Here is a 17277-nt window from a genome sequence, read left to right as displayed (position 1 = left end):
TCCACAGATTTATTTTTTTTCCCCAGAAGTAAAAATCCTCCAATAGGCCCCAGTTTACTTAAGCATAGACTCTGCTACTGGGCTAGTCTGTTAACTGGAATAGAAAGGCTACAATGTTCCTCCCACACAGAATGGGGCCAGTACCTCTCTGCATGGGTACAGAGAACTTGGTACAGAGAGATGAGAAAGGGGAAGGTCTGAAGTTTATTAATTCTTTTTTTTTTTTTATGGAGAAGTTCTGAATCACTTCTTAAAGAAGTGCCTTCCTTCGGTTCATTGCATAATTGTTGTGTAATTGAAATGGCTGAAGCTATTCTTTAAAGTCTTCTCCATTTCAGTTTTTTACTTTAACTGATTTTTTCATCAGTTAGCTTGAATTGTCAAGATTTGATACAGTGAATATAATATAAATGTTATTAAATCTCTGGATAAATGGAAGTTTTTAGCTCTATTGAGTTCACTGAATGTAATATACTTGTTTAATATATATGTGTTTAAATATTTTTTAAAAATTTTACCTTTCAGGATTATTAAAATCTGGTAAGACCAATTCTGCAGAATCTCTTCCAGAACTGTTGACATCAGACTCTGAAGGAAGCTATGCTGGAGTGGGTAGTCCTAGAGATTTACAGTCTCCTGATTTCACAGCAGGATTTCAGTCAGAAAAACTAGAGGTTTGCTTTTATTTATTAATGTACTGTTTTCTTCAAATTTTAGATCTACAGACAATTTATCTTTAGTTTTTTATTATTTTTTGCTCTATTTTTAAAATTCTCTCCTAGCTGGTTTATAAAAATAAATATAATATGTGTAGTATTAGTTTTCTCAAATTTGCATTATGTTTCTAGTTTTAAAGATTCTAAATGGCAGTTTGAGCCTTTTATGACATTATATTTCTAATCCTCTTTCTGCAATTAAAGTATAATGTTGATATAGAATATAGCAACACTGTATAGACCTATGGAAGAATATATTTATAGCTAAATTACTTGTCAAAAAAACTGTCAAGGGGCACCTGTGTGGCTCAGTCAGTTAAGCTGCTGCCTTCGGCTCAGGTCATGATCCCAGAGTCTTGGGATTCGAGTCCTGCATTGGGCTCCTTGCTCGGCATGGAGCCTGCTTCTCTCTGCGCCTCTGCCTGCTTGTATTCTCTCTCTCTCTCTCTGACAAATAAATAAATAAAATCTTTAAAAAAAAACAAACAAACTGTTAAAATAATTTTGAAAGTAAGCCTAACTTCAAATTCCACATAGTCTCTTTCCTCTATCATGTTGGTAGGGGCAATACAATCTGGAATGGAGTTCTCTGATTCTAGCATAACTGACATTATGCTGCAGAATTTTAGTTTAGTTAAACTCTGGGGAGGCCATTTTTTGGCTATATCTTAACCTTTTATTCCATAATCATTCATCTATGGGAAAGTAAAGTGTCTAACTTATTAGATACAGTCATTTTTCTCTAACCCCTAGACCTCCACAGAACTTTTAGGACTTTGAGAAATTCATAAGACAATGGAAAATTTACCCATTCTTCTTGGTATTCTAGGCCTCACGAATTGATTTTTTTTTTTTACGTGGTTTTTAAAATTTTTATTTTTATTTTTTTTTGTGTGTGTAGTATAGAAGTTTGGGGGCAATTCATATTAACCTGAAGGTGGTACAGAAGACAGATGAGGTTTAAAAGGAAGATTAAAAGCATGCTGTCAGTGTCTGGCAATAATCTTCTATCCTGGCAATGGAAATAGCCATTTTAATAACTTCTTTGACCTACTATAATGGCAATTCTTTCAGGGTTTCTTTTGAGCTGTCAATATTATTTAACTTTAATTTTAATCAGAGTGAATTATATGACATTAATATGAAACAAAATGAAAGTTCGGCATAAAAGTCATGGACATTAATTTTAAAGTTATTGATTTATACCTTATTTGAACAACTTCATTAATGTTTTTCTTTAATACTAATGTTAATAGGGATTTAATGTGCAAACTTACTCCCCAAAGATTATCCCCAAAGCTCATGATAATTGGGTTATAGTCACTGATAAGTTTTGAGAATTGGTTAAAGTACTAAACCAGCTGAATGACTATTGTTATATTATGCTTTAATATAATTTAACCAACAATTTAACTTATTAGATACAGTCATTTTTCTCTAACCCCTAGACCTCCACAGAACTTTTAGGACTTTGAGAAATTCATGAGACAATGGAAAATTTACCCATTCTTCTTGGTATTCTAGGCCTCATGAATTGATTTTTTTTTTTTACGTGGTTTTTTAAATTTTTATTTTTATTTTTTTGTGTGTTAGATACTATATTATGTGCCTGCTCTTACTCATTTTTTAAATTTTTCTTTTTTTTATCTCCAGGGGAAAATTAAACCGTATGTTAATGGTATACCTCCTACATATTCTAGAGAAGATTTAAAACCATGGGAAAAATCACCAATACTTAATGTATCTGCTCCACAGACCATTCCAAGTAACAGAATTGATACTACAAGCTCTTTAAGTTGGGTTGCTGGGTCTTTCAGGTAGGATTTTCGTTTTGTTGTGTGCCTATTTGAGAAATATTCATTTTTAGTCCAGTGGAAATTTTAATGAAGCACATTTTACAAGTATTAATGTAAATTTCTAATACACAGAAAACTACCTATGTGCATACAAATTAGTGGCCCGCTAAAATAAGCACTTTTCCCCCTAGAATTTAGTTCCCTTTGTACTGTCATTTGTGAAAACTGGCAAATACTATATGACACAGAGATATCTATATCTAGATGTATTGATTTAATAGCTCTTTTTTTTTGATAGTCTTCCTGAATGGGAGTTTTAACAAATATATACTATTTTGTCATTTGTTGGCTTACTTTATCCTTTTTTTTTTAGCACATTAAAGGGTATTTAAGTTCTCACAAAATGTATTGTTATTCAGTTATTTTTCAGAGGACATTCATTTACTGTTAGACTGTGCTTTGACTTGCCTATATTAAATCCATGTTTTTCTTTTGTTTGGAAAAGTGAATTTTTTAAATTGGAGTAGATATAATTAGAATGCAGTATTCTTTTGAAGTGTTTATTGAGTTGTGCTTCATCTTTATATTACCTACTATGGTTTATCACAGGCTAAAACTTAATTGACTCACAATTATATATTATTTAATTATATATATATGACTCACAATTATTTATATTTATGTAATTATTTTGAAATGTACTGTATTTTACAAAGTTGGAAGACCAGAACTAGACTGTTTTATTAAATATGTTTTAAGACTAATTCGCTTGGGGTAACGCCAGCAAAATAGATTGGCTATTTCTAAAGGTTATAAAATTTTTTTCTCATTATAGTATTAACTCCCTCAGCTGGGTTTCTAATATTATTGAGCACTCCCAAGCTTCACTGTTAAATTTTTGCTGTTAACATTAGACAATAGTAAGACTTTTGTTAAAAACAGAATATAATTTGCAAAAAAAAAAAAAAGAATATAATTTACAAGTTCTATTCATCTTAAAGGATAAGAATTTATGCGTAACTTTGATTACTTCTATGTGAGTTGGATAAGAATCATTCTATCACTCGGCTTTTTTTTTTTTTTCTTCTTTTTAAGAGTTTCAGTTAGATTTCAGATGCATTTTAGTTGTTCTATGTATACATAAAAGTAGCTTTCATTCAGAGTATCCTTTTTGAATTTGGCCATAGCTGACAAACCTAATCGTCTCATTATCAATCTTATTTATAGTTTACAGTTTCAGTGAAGTTTGGGGGTTGGACTTTATGCATCAAGAACTGTGTTGTAAAGTACCTTTTATATGTATTTTAGTCCTATCAGCCCTCCTGTCATGGATCTCAGAACCATCATGCAGATTGAAGAAAGTAGACAAAAATGTGGAGCTACACCAAAGACAAATTTGGGGTTGGTTAAAAAAAAATCATAAAAAAGGAAAGACTGTGTTGTTTCATAATTCTGTTATAAAGAATTGGAAAGACCTACTGGACTTTTTTCGTTTTTCTATATTTGATATTTAACTCACATTATAAGCTCTTTCCTGGGCATTCTTAACATTTCTTAAATATATGCTAAAGATTGAGTTGGATTGATAGTCCAGCTCTTGTGGAATATGGTGTTGACTGTCAAAAATAGGCCTCTAAAATGATCATTGTGGATATTTTTGATGCAAGTGTAATATATTAGTAGGAAGGCTCATTTGTAGCTATTATTTGATTATTGATAGTGTAAATTGTTAATGTCTCTGTTGAATCTTGTGGCCATTTTGATCCAATAATAGTAAGATCATATCAGATAAACAGAAAGCAATATAATTACCTGTAACCTTCATTAAGTAGAAATTAATGCTAATTCATTTAATTTCTAGCAAAGTGATTTCTCATGGAGTTAAACTTTCTCAGAAGCAACGAAAAATGATTGCAATGACTACCAAAGAAAACAGTTCAGGAATGAATAGCATGGAAACAGCTTCACCTGCTCCTTCAAAAACTCCAAAACCAGGGAATGCATGGTATGCTTTAAATTCTATTAAAATAAACAGAGATCTGTGCATTAGCTTGCAAGGTAGTTCTTGGCTTCTTGGTCTCCCTCCCATCTTTCCAAATATGTCAATCCTTTCTTTGCTTTTCAGTTAAAAATTAGACCTTGTGTAGTAAATTTTTTGTTTTGATATTTACATCATGGTTTCCAAAATTTTTTGTACATAGATACAATTTCTTCTTAGTATTCTTTCTTTCTTTTTTGTATTTGAGATAGAGCAAGAGAGAGAGCAGGAGCTGGGGGAGGAGCTTAGGGAGAGGGGGAAGCAGGCTCTCCACTGAACAGGGAGCCTGATGTGTGGCACATTCATACCAGAGCCAAAGGTAGATACTTAATCTACTGAACCACCCAGGTACTCCACTTCTTAGTATTCTAATTAGTGTGTATAGCTAAAGTAATTTAAAGAAGCAGTCTTATTTTTTTTTGTTTTTCTAAGAAACAATATATATCATAGAAAAATTAGATAAACACAATTTCTTTTTAACACCTTAATTTTTTTGTCCTTCTGGATACATCATGAATATCTTTATGTTGTTATAATTATGGCTTTCATCATCACTTTTTTTTGTTTCTTTTTTTCTATTTTTTTAATTAATTAATTAATTTATTTATTTATTTTCAGCATAACAGTATTCATTTTTCATCATCACTTTTAAGCAGGGGTATTTACTTGCTCTAAGTTTACTCCATTAGAGTTTACCTGAAATGGCAGGATTAATAGGAATAATCTCCCAAAAGGTCAGCTAGGAATTTGAGGTATATGAAATAGGTTGTACCTCCTGCTTCCCTTCCAGCCTTCCTTTTCTTTGTAGTTTATATCATTAAAAACTAAAAAGGAATTCTAGAGGAAAAGTATATGGATAGTGTGAAGGGCAAGAGATCCATTGAACTCCCATTTCCTCATAAGGACTGAAGAGGGTCTTGGAGTCTACCCTTTGTTGGAGGGAATCCTTTCTTTGCTTCTTTTATTTATTATTATTACTATCTTTTTTTTTTTTTTTTTTTTTTGAGAAAGAGAGAGAGAGAGAAAGTGAATGGGGTGGGGAAGCGGGGAAGGGCAGAATGAGAAAGAGAATCTTAAGCTGCAGACTCAGTGCAGAGCTGTACACGGGGCTCAGTCTCATGACCCTGAAATCATGACCTAAGCCGAAATCAAAAGTTGTGTGCGTAACCCACTGAGCCACCCAGGTGCCCCCACCCCTTCATTGCTTCTAATGCCACATTTTCCTACTTGTAAGAGAATAGTTTTCCTAATTAAAATGTAAGTTACTTTGAAGAGAGTGGCAGCTCATTTTGAGTGCTACCAAATGGACTCAATGTCTTTCAGAGCTACTTCTAGATCTAAAGCATGATCACAGAAAAGAAGCTAAAGAAAGAGGTGGGAAAACCCAAGTAAAAAGGAGTAAAATTTGAGAGAATTAGTTTAGTAGAATGTTTTAATTCATCAGTATTTGTGGCATACTTTTATATATGAGACAATATATGGTAGAATGATTTGGTCATTGCCTCTGTAGGGTTTGTGGGAACACTGAGTTGTGTTTTCCCTAAAGTAGGGAAGAGTTCCCAAAAGTTCTTGGATCAGTTCTCAGGACACTAACTATACTGCAGTTTGAGAGAATGAACTATGTACATGAGGAGGCTTTGGGCTCAGTAATATAGTTTTAACCATGCTATTAATCAGTTTCATTATTTAAAAACAAAAAGTAGAAGAAGATCCTAGGGAAGATGGTTGATTAGGAGGACTAGAAGAAAAACCAGCTGGTAAGCTCTTGGATATTGGTCTGAGCAATATTTTTTGAAGATTTAGTTGAGAAAGAATGTGTGTGCACAAGTCAGGGGAGGCGCAAAGGGATGGGGAGAGAATCTTAAGCAGACTCTGCTGAGCAGAGAGCCTGACATGGGGATCAATCTTATGACCCTGAGATCATGACCTGAGCTGAAACCAAGAGTCGATGCTCAACCAACTGAGCTACCCAGGCACCCCTGAGTAACCTATTTTTTTGAATTGTCTCCTCCGACAAGGGCATCAAAAGCAAAAATAAGCAAATGAGACTACATTAAACCAATAAGGCTTTGCAGAATAAAGAAAACCAACAAAACAAAAAGGCAACCTACTAACTGGGAAAAGATATTTGCAAATGATGTGATTGATAAGGATTTAATATCCAAATTATATAAAGAACTCCTATAACTCAATATCAAAACAAAAAACGCAACCAAATTTTTAAAAATGGTCTGAGGACCTGAATATACATTTTTCCAAAGAAGACCTAGAGATAGCCAACAGACACCTGAAGAGATGTTCGACATTACTAGTCATCTAAGAAGTGCAAATCAGAACCACAATGAGCTATCACCATACACCTGTCAGAATAGCTGTTGTCAAAAAGACAATAATAACAAGTGCTGGTGAGGCTATAGAGGAAAAGGAACTTGTTGCTGGAATGAAAATTGTGCAGCCATTATGAAAAATCGGTATGGAGGCTTCTCACAAAATTAGAAAAAGAGCTACCATATGATCCTGCAATTCCACTTCTGGTATTTATATGAAGAAAATGAAACACTAATTTGGAAAGATAAATATAGAATCCTATGTTCATTGCAGCATTATTTATAATAGCCAGGTTATGGATACAACTAAGTACCATTGATGGATGAGAGGATAAAGATGTGGTATGTATACATAAAGTGGAGTTGGAGCCATTAAAGAGAATGAAATCTTTAAAAAAAAAAATTAGAAGAATGAAAATTTGCTGTTTGTGTAAGATTAGTAGAAGGTATTATGCTAGGTTAAATAAGGAAGAGAAAGACAGATACTATATGATTTCCCTTATATGTAGAATCTAAAAAACAAATGAACAAAACAGAAACAGACTCATTCATACAAAGAACAATCTGGTGGTTACCAGCTGGGAGAAGGGAAAGAGGATTAAACAGTCAAAATAACACACTTCTGGTCATAAAATAAGTAAGACATGTAGATACAATACGTAGCATAGAAAATATAGTTAATAATGTGTAACTACTTTGGTGGTGGTGGATTTATGGTGGGTGATCACAATGTGTATAAATGTGAAACACTGTGTTGACTACCTGAAACTAATAAATATATGTCAGCTATACTTTAATAAAATTTAAAAAATATAAACCAATCAATAGCAGTTTTATGTATCTTAGGATACCAAATAAATTTAATTATAATTTTATTCTGAATTATCAAGTTGAGTTTATATAAAATTAATCACTTATGTCCTTATGACTTCTTAAGACTATTTTTGGTATCTGAAGTATCTTTTAAAGTTCATTTCTGCTAAATTCTTCTGAATATATATACTTCTTTGATTTGTACTCATTAAACAATAGGCTGAGGTTACTTGATAAAATATATGTGTGTAAGTTATATGTACATAAGTATGTACATAAAAATAATTATATAGGGGTGTCTGGGTGGCTGAGTCAGTTGAGTGTCTGCCCAGGTCATGATCTTGGAGTCTTGAGATCTGAGCCCTGTGTTGGGCTCCCTGCTCAGTGGAGAGCCTGCTTCTTCCTCTGACTGCTGCTCCCCCAGCTTGTGCTCTCTGTCTCTCATGTTCCATCTCAAATAAATAAAACTTTAAAAAAAATAATTGTATATATATAAAATAAGGATATTTTATATATATATATTATATATTTTGGTTATGGACATTTTATAAGTTAATGGCACAAATCAAGGTATTTTTTAGCAATTTTAAAAATGTTTAATAAAATTGTTGATGTTTAGAATCCATGAATTTATATCCATATTTAGTCTGAATGGAAAAAATCATTTGATTCTTGAATACTTTTTACACATAGGGCATAAATACATGTAATATATGCTTGAAGAAATTAAAAAATAGAATAGGATTGCTTTCCTGGAAATATCCCATGTAAATGTTAGTCTAAAGAAAGTTGGTAGAATTTAAACTTTACTATACTGTGAATAAATTATAAAATTAAAATTAGCATTTTAATGTGATTTTCAAATGGTGTATATATAGAGTATATTCAATACTGCAGTGATATAAGTTTTTAAAGATATTTCTCAAAGGTGCATTTTCATCCTCCTGAAGAATCCTCTAAGACAATTTTATTTTTGTTGAACATGTTTTTATGCTGTATTTATCTTAATATTAAGGTTAAGTTACAGTTCATTAGCAAATCACAAATTAGTCCTGTAAATCTGCTTCTGATTGTGGGAGGGATTTTCACTCACCTAGTTTCTATGTCTCATAATATATAGTTGTACTCCTGCTGTCTACAGTTAGGTGTGGTAATATGTATTAAAGATAACTGGTTCTTGCATTAGAATGAAGTTCTGATCAGCTGAACTTAAATCTAATGTGAAAACACCAAGTGTATATCTGAGAGTTGGCCACTTTTCTTTATCACCTCTTTTGCTTAGAGAAATAATACATTTCTTACCAATTATCCTGAGTGAACGAATGCATAATCTTTGTGGCCTGGCTTGATGTATGAATATAAATTCTTCCAAATTCCATGTAGAGGTAACCTATAAATTATAAACTAATCCAATTATTTAACTTTTAGAGCTAAAAATTTTATTTATTAAAGCTAAAATTTCAGGGCTGCTTTAGCTGAGAAATAAAGTCTCAATTTTTTATGTGGTTACAAATGTCTACAAATGCTTCTTCATAAAGCTACTGTGGTTGCTAAGGTGGAAAATAGCCAGAGCCTGAGTTAAGAAAGCAAAATCATGGGAAATCAGATACTATTTCAAATTATGGCATGATCAGTAGAAAGAATAGTAGAACTCATTTATAGAAATCTGTTAAGTTTTTCTATAGATAACGACTGCATGATTAATGAACATTTGAGTTTAAGGTATTTTATAAGGACTGTTACTTACATGTATTCCTAAGGAGATACTACCAGTAGCTTTTTAAAAAAAGTTTTGAAAGTTTTTTTAAAAAGTATGTATCATTTACCACATATAGGAGTCCCTAAATTACCCCTAGGATGAATCTGACAACTTCTGTTTTATAGATCATTGTGAAATTTCTGTATTTAGAAACATGAATACTTAGAGACATTGAATGGATTCTTAGTCAAGAACATTGGCCAGCAGTGTTCCCAAATTGCTAATGTTATACTGTACACCATAGTTACCTTGTTTGCTAATAGAAACCTTTAGGTATGTGTGCTTTGGGAGGAAGGAGGAGTTGTTAAGGAAATAGGGAATGATTCTTTTGTATATGTGTTCAACTTTTTATGTTTTATGTATGTATGTGTTTAGGGAAAAATTTCATGGTCAAGTCAGGTAAGTTCCTTTTGAAGAAGTATTTTTAGCATGAATACCTAGTTAGGTCGTGTTTCTCTGATGTGATTTAAGGTTTTACTTAGAGCAAATGACTTATATGTGGACACAGTATATACTGTGATTAACCTAGGGTTCTGGAGTGAGCCTTGTTTGAGTTTAAATATGGATCTGTTATTTGGTAGCAAAATAAACTTAGATCAGTTATTTAATCTTTCTTTATCTTACTTACCTTGTACATAAATAGAGCTAAAAATAGTACCGATTTCACAGGCGTATTAAGAAGCTGAAACTGAGGAGCACCTGGGTGGCTCAGTGGGTTAAGCCTCTGCTTTCAGCTCAGGTCATGATCTCAGGGTTCTGGGATCGAGTCCCACATCCGGCTCTCTACTCAGCAGGGAGCCTGCTTCCCCCTCTCTCTCTGCCTGCCTCTCTGCCTACTTGTGATCTCTCTCTCTCTCTCTGTGTCAAATAAATAAAATCTTAAAAAAAAAAAGCTGAAACTGAGTTAAAGCAGGAAACATTAAGCATAGCACCTTCAACATTGTCTAATCAAATATATAAATGTTAGCCATTTCTACTTCAATAAATTATAACTTGATTTGTCATGTGGCCACACAATTAATTGACTTCCTTAACATGTATTGTTTTTGGCGAACTTATTTTTCTTAGAAAAATCTTACCTGAGATGTTTTGTATTGATCTAATTATTACTGAGCAATTTGGTAAAAGTTTACTGAGAAGTTTGGTAAAAAGTTACTGTTTTGTTGCACAGGATGCTTAGCTCATACGATAACAAAACAAAGTGTGAATCATCAGTATCTTCTTACTATTTGTGTTATCTTTGGCACTTCATAAGAAGTGTTGCCTTGATTTCTTACTGAAGGCAGTGGTAGACTAGATAAAGGAGGAGTTCTCTGATCATTAAGAAGTGGATTTGGATCCCAATTCTGCCTTCTCTCTGGTGATCCCTGAACTTTAGTTTCACTCCTCTTTGAAAAATAGGATATGATAAAAATACTAGTCTTTTAGGATTGTTACTGGAAGAATTAAATTACATGATGCATGTTAAAGTGTTTTGCAAATATGGTTTGCTAATTAGATCAGAGTTAGGTACAAATGAGCTATTCAGACAAAATACAGGATTTTAGAAGGAATTGGTCTTTTATGGGCTATCTCAAATAGTTTATGAACTTAATCTAGGTATGGGACTTTATGATTTCTTGTCAGTATGAATTTAACTTTTTTGGGACTTAATCCAGTGATCATTTGTGTCCACTTAGTAACATGACCACTTTGTTCTCTGAGTAAAGAAAGTAGAAAAAAAATTTAAAGTTAGGCATGGAAATTATTTACATTATTATTGCTTATAATTTTGACTCTAATGTTAAGGATTCTGAAAATGATGCTAAGGATATGATGTAGTTCTAGTGTATTAAATAACTAGTAGCTAAAGGTTATCTTTTAAAAGTTATTTTTCTGAGACTTTAGAAGGAAAGAGATACTAAGCCTGTCATAACTGATTATATGTATTCATGTCAGAATTTCTTTGTTCTCATTGTCTCCTTTTTCTTTTAGATCACAGTTTTGTTAAATGCTCTGAAAATCATGGATCGTAAGACTTAACATTGCATTTCTCTGTATCAGCTACTGGTTTAAGTATTTTTTTAATAAATTAACAATTTGATCCTCATAACAGCCATTATGATGATGGAGATGGTATTAGTAACCTCATGTTATTGATGAGGAAACACAAAAGTTAACTTCTCAAGGTCAGAGCTAAAATTTGAACCCAGTCAGCCTAGCAACAGAGCTGATAAACCTAACTCTATTATCCTGCAAATTGTTTTTGCATTGATTGTAAAATACAACACTGATTGTTGAATTAAGAGATTGATATTATAAAAATCTGAGTAGCAACTCTTTGAAAGCTAAATTAGTCTGTATAGATTTTTTAATTTTTTGCCTGTTTTTTGGTATTATTCTAAAATACATTTCACTTTCAACTAATTATCAAAGTATTACATCTGTGTGGGTGTGATTCATTTTGTGTATTTAGATCAACCTAATTTTTATTTCCTCTATTTTTTCAATGTAAAATTAGGTTTGCATTTTAAGTAACAATATATCCTTAGAAGTACAGTTATAATAAGTTTATAGGTTGAATTTTCACAAACTGAACACATCCTATGCAACCAGCACTCAGACCAAGAAGTAACATTACCAGCATCTTCTGAGTCCCCTCCTGCCACCTTTCTACGTCTCCTCCCCCTGCACAAACCCACTATCTTTTTTATCATCCACTATCCTGACTTCTCTTTCCATAGATTTTTCTTTTAATGTATACCAATAGAATTAGGTCTGGCTTCCTTTTGTTCAGCATATTTATGAAACTCATTCATATTTTGATGAGTACTAATTTGTACAGTGTAATATACCGCAACCTAGTCATTCAGCTTTTGTTTGCATTTGAATATCTTTGTTATTTTACTATTAGGATTAGTGTTGCTATAGATGTTCTAGTTCATGTCTTTGTTGAAGTACTTTTGTATTTCTGTTGGGTATATAACTAGGAATAACTGGATCATAAGATATGCATATATTCATTTTTAGTGGCTGTCACAGAACAGTCTCATCAATGGTATATGAGTTGTCCTTTCTCCACCTCTTTACCAAAAGTTGGCATTTTTTAGCTTTATTTTAGTCATTTGGGAAGGAGTTCCGAATTCTTTTTCTATTATATTTTTTTAAAGTAACTTTATCAAGGAATAATTTACATGTGTTAAATGCACTGATTTTGTGTATAGGAGTTTTGACAGATGTATGATCTGTGTATTTACCACTCCAGTGAAAATAAAAAGAAATATTTCCATCATTCTAGTACCTTTTTCAGTCTCCACCTATGCCATCATTGATGAAATTTGTCACTATAACTTAGTTTTTGCCTGCTCTCAAACTTTATATAAATGGCATATAAGTACAGTTGTGTTCTGTATTATGTCTGGCTTTCTGTCATTCAATTTAAAGTTTTGGAGCTTCATCCATGTTGTTGCATTTATCTGTAATTTCTTCCTCTTTTGTTGAGAAATACTAGGTTTCCAGTATATTTTTATGAAAAATTATTATTTATGTGTAACTCATAATAGACATGTTTTTATTTCTCTTGGGTAAATACTTAGGAGTGGAATTGTTGGATCGTATGTTTAAGTGAATGTTAGACTTTATAAGAAAAGCACTAAACAGTGTTCCAAAACGGTTATGTTTTATATTCTGCCAATAGTGAGTGAGAATTCTTCTTGTTACATATCCTTTCCAATATTTGGTACCTTTAATCTTTTTCATTTTAGCTACTAATGCGTGTGGGTTATTTCACATTTCTTGAGGGCTTATTGGCCATTTTCATATCTTTGGGATACATATTCAGATCTTTGCCTTTTGTTGGTCATATTTTGGATCATAGGTCTTTTCTATAAGATTTTTCTACTTTATCCTGTTAATGTATGTTTTATATTGATTTTTTTTAACTGTTACACCTACCTTGCATTCCTTGGAAAAAACCTCATTTAGTCATTGTTTATTATCTTTTTAATAAATTGCTGAGCATTACCCTTATCCCAGAATAAGTTTTCTTCAGAAAGTTCTCTTTTATCCTGGCCGCCCCCTCCATACCAGTGTCAAACACTCTCATGATTTTTGTTCTTTGACCACAGATTAGTTTCAAATCTTTTAGAACTTTATATAATGAGAGTCAAACATTGTACTTTTTTCTGTCTGGCTTCTTTCATTCAGCATGTTTTTCAGTTTCATCTAGCTTGTGTATACCAATGATTTATTCCTTTTTATTATTCAGTAGTCTTCCAAGGTATGAGTATACAATTTGTGTTTATTCCTGTTGATAGTTTTTGGTAATTATGAATAAAGCTGCTGTTAACATTCTCGTTTGGGCCTTTTTACGGGCATATATTTTAATTTCTCTTGGATGAATCCTAGAGATAATTGTTGAATTATACAGAAGATGTATGTTTACTTATTAAGAAATTGCCAGACCTTTTCCCATAGGATTAGTACCATTTTATCTTCCCACCAGCAAGAGCATTGGTTATTTTATATTCTTACCAACATGTGGTATTGTCAGTTAATTTTACCCATACTGGTGGGTGTGCAGCAGCCTCTCATTGTGGTTTTGTGTTTCCCTGATGAATAATGAGGACTGTTTGATGTGCTTATTGGTCATTAGCATTTCCTTATTTGTGAAGTGCCTAGTCAAATTGTTTTTGCTTGCTTTTTGAAATTGCCTTGTCTTTTACTACTCGTTTTTTATTTTTATTTTTATTATTATTATTTTTTAAGATTTTATTTATTTATTTGACAGAGAGAGATCACAAGTAGGCATAGAGGCAGGCAGAGAGAGAGAGAGAGAGGGAAGCAGGCTCCCTGCTGAGCAGAAAGCCCGATGCGGGACTCGATCCCAGGACCCTGAGATCATGACCTGAGCCGAAGGCAGCGGCTTAACCCACTGAGCCACCCAGGCGCCCCACTACTTGTTTTTTAGTTTTGAGTTCTAGGAGTACTTAAAAAAAAAAAAAAGATTTTATTTATTTATTTGAGAGAGAGAGAATAAGCAGTGGGGAGAGGGATAAGCAGGCTCTCCACTGATCTGGGAGTCCCATGCAGGGCTCAATCCCAGGTTCCTGGGACCATGACCTGACCCAAAGGCAGATGCTTAACTGACTGAGCCACCCAGGCACCCCTCTAGGAGTTCTTTCTTTTTACAGTATGGATACAAGCCATTTGTCAACTATGTGTTTTGCAGATTTTTTTTTCTTTCCCTTTTTTTAAAAAAAAATTATTTTATATTCTATTTTCTTAATGTCTTGTGATCAGAAATTTTAATTTTAGTTAAGTCTGATTCACCATTTCTGTATTTGGTGTTTATTCCTCTATAGATCCTAGAAACCTTTGCCTACCACCAAGTTATGAAGATAGTGTTTTGTTTTCTTCTAGGATATTTAGCTTTTACATTAGGTCTGTGATCCACCTTGAATTAATTTTGGGATATGGTATGAGATAAAGGTAAAGGTTTTTTCTTCTATCAACCATTTATTATAGATAAAATACTTTTACCACTGAATTGTTTTGGGAATTAAGAAATTGAAATGGCTGTGTATATGAGGATCTGTATTTGAGCTCACTATTCTTTTCCACTGATCTGTTTGTTAATCCATATGTCTGTACCCCTCTGTCTTGATTACTCTGACTTGTTCTGTCTTCTTCCAACTTTGTATTTCTTTAAGAATACTTTGGCTAATTTAGGTTTTTTATATTCCCATATAAAAAATAGAATTAACTTGTTAGTTTCTACAGTTAAAAAAGCTAGTGGATTAATTCAGTTTTTAAAATAGAGATAGGTCTATATATATTTTTATTTCATATTTTTGTTACCTTTGATAAATATTTTTTTAAAAGATTTATTTATTTCAGAGAGAAAGTGCCTGAGTGGGAGGGACAGAGAGGGGAAGCAGACTATACTAAGCACAGGGCTTGACCCGATTACTGCAGAGATCATGCCCTGAGCTGAAATCGGATGCTTAACCAACTGAGCCACCCAGGCACCCTAATAAATTGATTTTTATCAAATGTATTTACATGAAGTAAATATAAATACTTATAATCTTTATTTTTTTAATTCCAGTGGTATCTTATATTCGTTAGATAGCCCCAACTAATTTATTATTTAGATAATCCTTAGATTATCCCTAAACAATGGCTTAAAACAATCAGTTTATTGTCTCATAGTTCCTTTAGGTCAGCTTCACTGAGTAATTGCTTATGGGTGTCCCTGGCTCAAGTATCCCACACTGCTGTAATCAAGGTTTAGCCAGGACTATCGTCATTTCTGATCCTGACTTGGAGAGGATCCTTGTCCAGGTTCACTCAGATGGATATAGAATACTGGATTGATAGCATTTTTTCCTAGCTTTCATAAAATTAAATATGTTGTTCCATTGTCTTTTGGCTTTCCTTGTTTCTAATAAGAGTATCATATTGTGTTATATTTCTTTCAAAATTTTCTTTTGATCTTTGGTATTTAGCAGCTTGTTTATTACATGTCTAAGTATGGTTTTCTTTAGATTGATTTTCTCTGGAGTTTGCTAAAATTCTTGAATCTTTTTATCTTCCACCAAATTTGGGAAATCCTTGGCTGTTGTTTCATTAAATATTTTTGTCTGCCGTATTTCTAACCTCTTCTTCTGGTGCTCCCAGTTACGCTTATGGTAGACCTATTGATATTATCTGATAAGTCCCCATGGCATAATTTTTCTTCAGTCTTTTCTTCCCTTTGTTTAGTTTTAAAAATTTCTGTTGATTTATCTTCAGTTTTACTGATTCTTTTCAAATTGGCTATTCCATCCATCCAGTAAACTTTGTTTTTTAAATACTGTATTAAAAGTTATTGAATTTCTATTTTGTTCTTTTTCATAGTTTCTTTTCCCTGAGCTTATTCTTCAATTTATTCTGAGCATTTTTTATTGCTGCCTGAGGCTTAGTTATAACACTTGTTTTTAATATCATTGCTAATTTCAACATCTGGGTTATCGTCAGTGTTGGTCTCCATTGTTTTTTATCACATCATTTTGATTAGTTCACAACTGACAGCAAGAATCTAACATCACATTAAAAACCAATTTATAGATCATCACTGTAAAATTTTTATATACGTTCTCTTCCTTTCCCCCTGGTAATTTCTAACAATGACCTTTTAAAAAAATGGATGTTGTAACTGATTTTTGTTCTTTTTTGTAGGGCATCTTCTCTGCATTCAGTTTCATCCAAGTCATTCCGGGATTTCTTAGAAGAAAAAAAATCTGTTATTGGCCATAGTTCAGGAAATCATGTCAGAAAAGTTTGTTTTAAAGGAATAGAAAATTCCCAGGCTCCAAAAGTTGAAAGGTAATAAGTTAAAAATTTTTTACCTTAAAAAATTCTGTGGTGGTTTTACATTCTGAAATAATCTTTAAAAATTTATCAGGCAGAGTTTTACACATTCTTTTATACATTCAAAATTAACATGTCTGCTTTTTTGTGGCTTTATTTTGGTATAATTTTCTTACAGTAAACTGTATATACCTTAAGTGTACAGTTTGATGTTTTGGCATATGTATGCATTTGTGAAACCATTACCACCTATATTCAAGACAATGACGATATAACCGTCATTCTCAGAACTTTCCTCATGCCCCTTGGTGATCTCTTTCTCTCTTCCTCATTTTGCTCTCTATGCAGCTGCTAATCCTCTTGTGTCAATAGAGACTATGTTGTATATTCTAGTTTTATACCTGTAGGATAATGTAATCTGTACTTTTAAAAATTCTCTTTTACTCAGTATATAGTTTTTTGATTTTTGCTATGTGTATCATTAGTTCATTCCATT

The 17277-nt window shown here is 32.5% G+C and overlaps 1 protein-coding gene across 3 annotated transcripts in view; it reads left to right on the top strand.

Moving 5' to 3' along the window:
• Nucleotides 1-17277, top strand: part of IBTK (inhibitor of Bruton tyrosine kinase) — a 93550-nt gene that overhangs the window by 63443 nt on the left and 12830 nt on the right. For all 3 annotated transcript variants that reach the window (XM_059400982.1, XM_059400981.1, XM_059400979.1), the window contains 5 exons: nt 526-674; nt 2370-2533; nt 3821-3913; nt 4374-4517; nt 16650-16796. In XM_059400982.1, the coding sequence (XP_059256965.1) occupies nt 526-674; nt 2370-2533; nt 3821-3913; nt 4374-4517; nt 16650-16796 (697 nt within the window). The remainder of the gene's footprint in view (nt 1-525; nt 675-2369; nt 2534-3820; nt 3914-4373; nt 4518-16649; nt 16797-17277) is intronic.

The sequence above is a fragment of the Mustela nigripes genome, chromosome 5 (assembly GCF_022355385.1).
Source record: "Mustela nigripes isolate SB6536 chromosome 5, MUSNIG.SB6536, whole genome shotgun sequence".
Lineage (NCBI taxonomy): Eukaryota > Metazoa > Chordata > Mammalia > Carnivora > Mustelidae > Mustela > Mustela nigripes.
The sequence above is the reverse complement of the archived record's forward strand: the minus strand, read 5'-3'. Positions and strand labels throughout refer to the sequence as shown.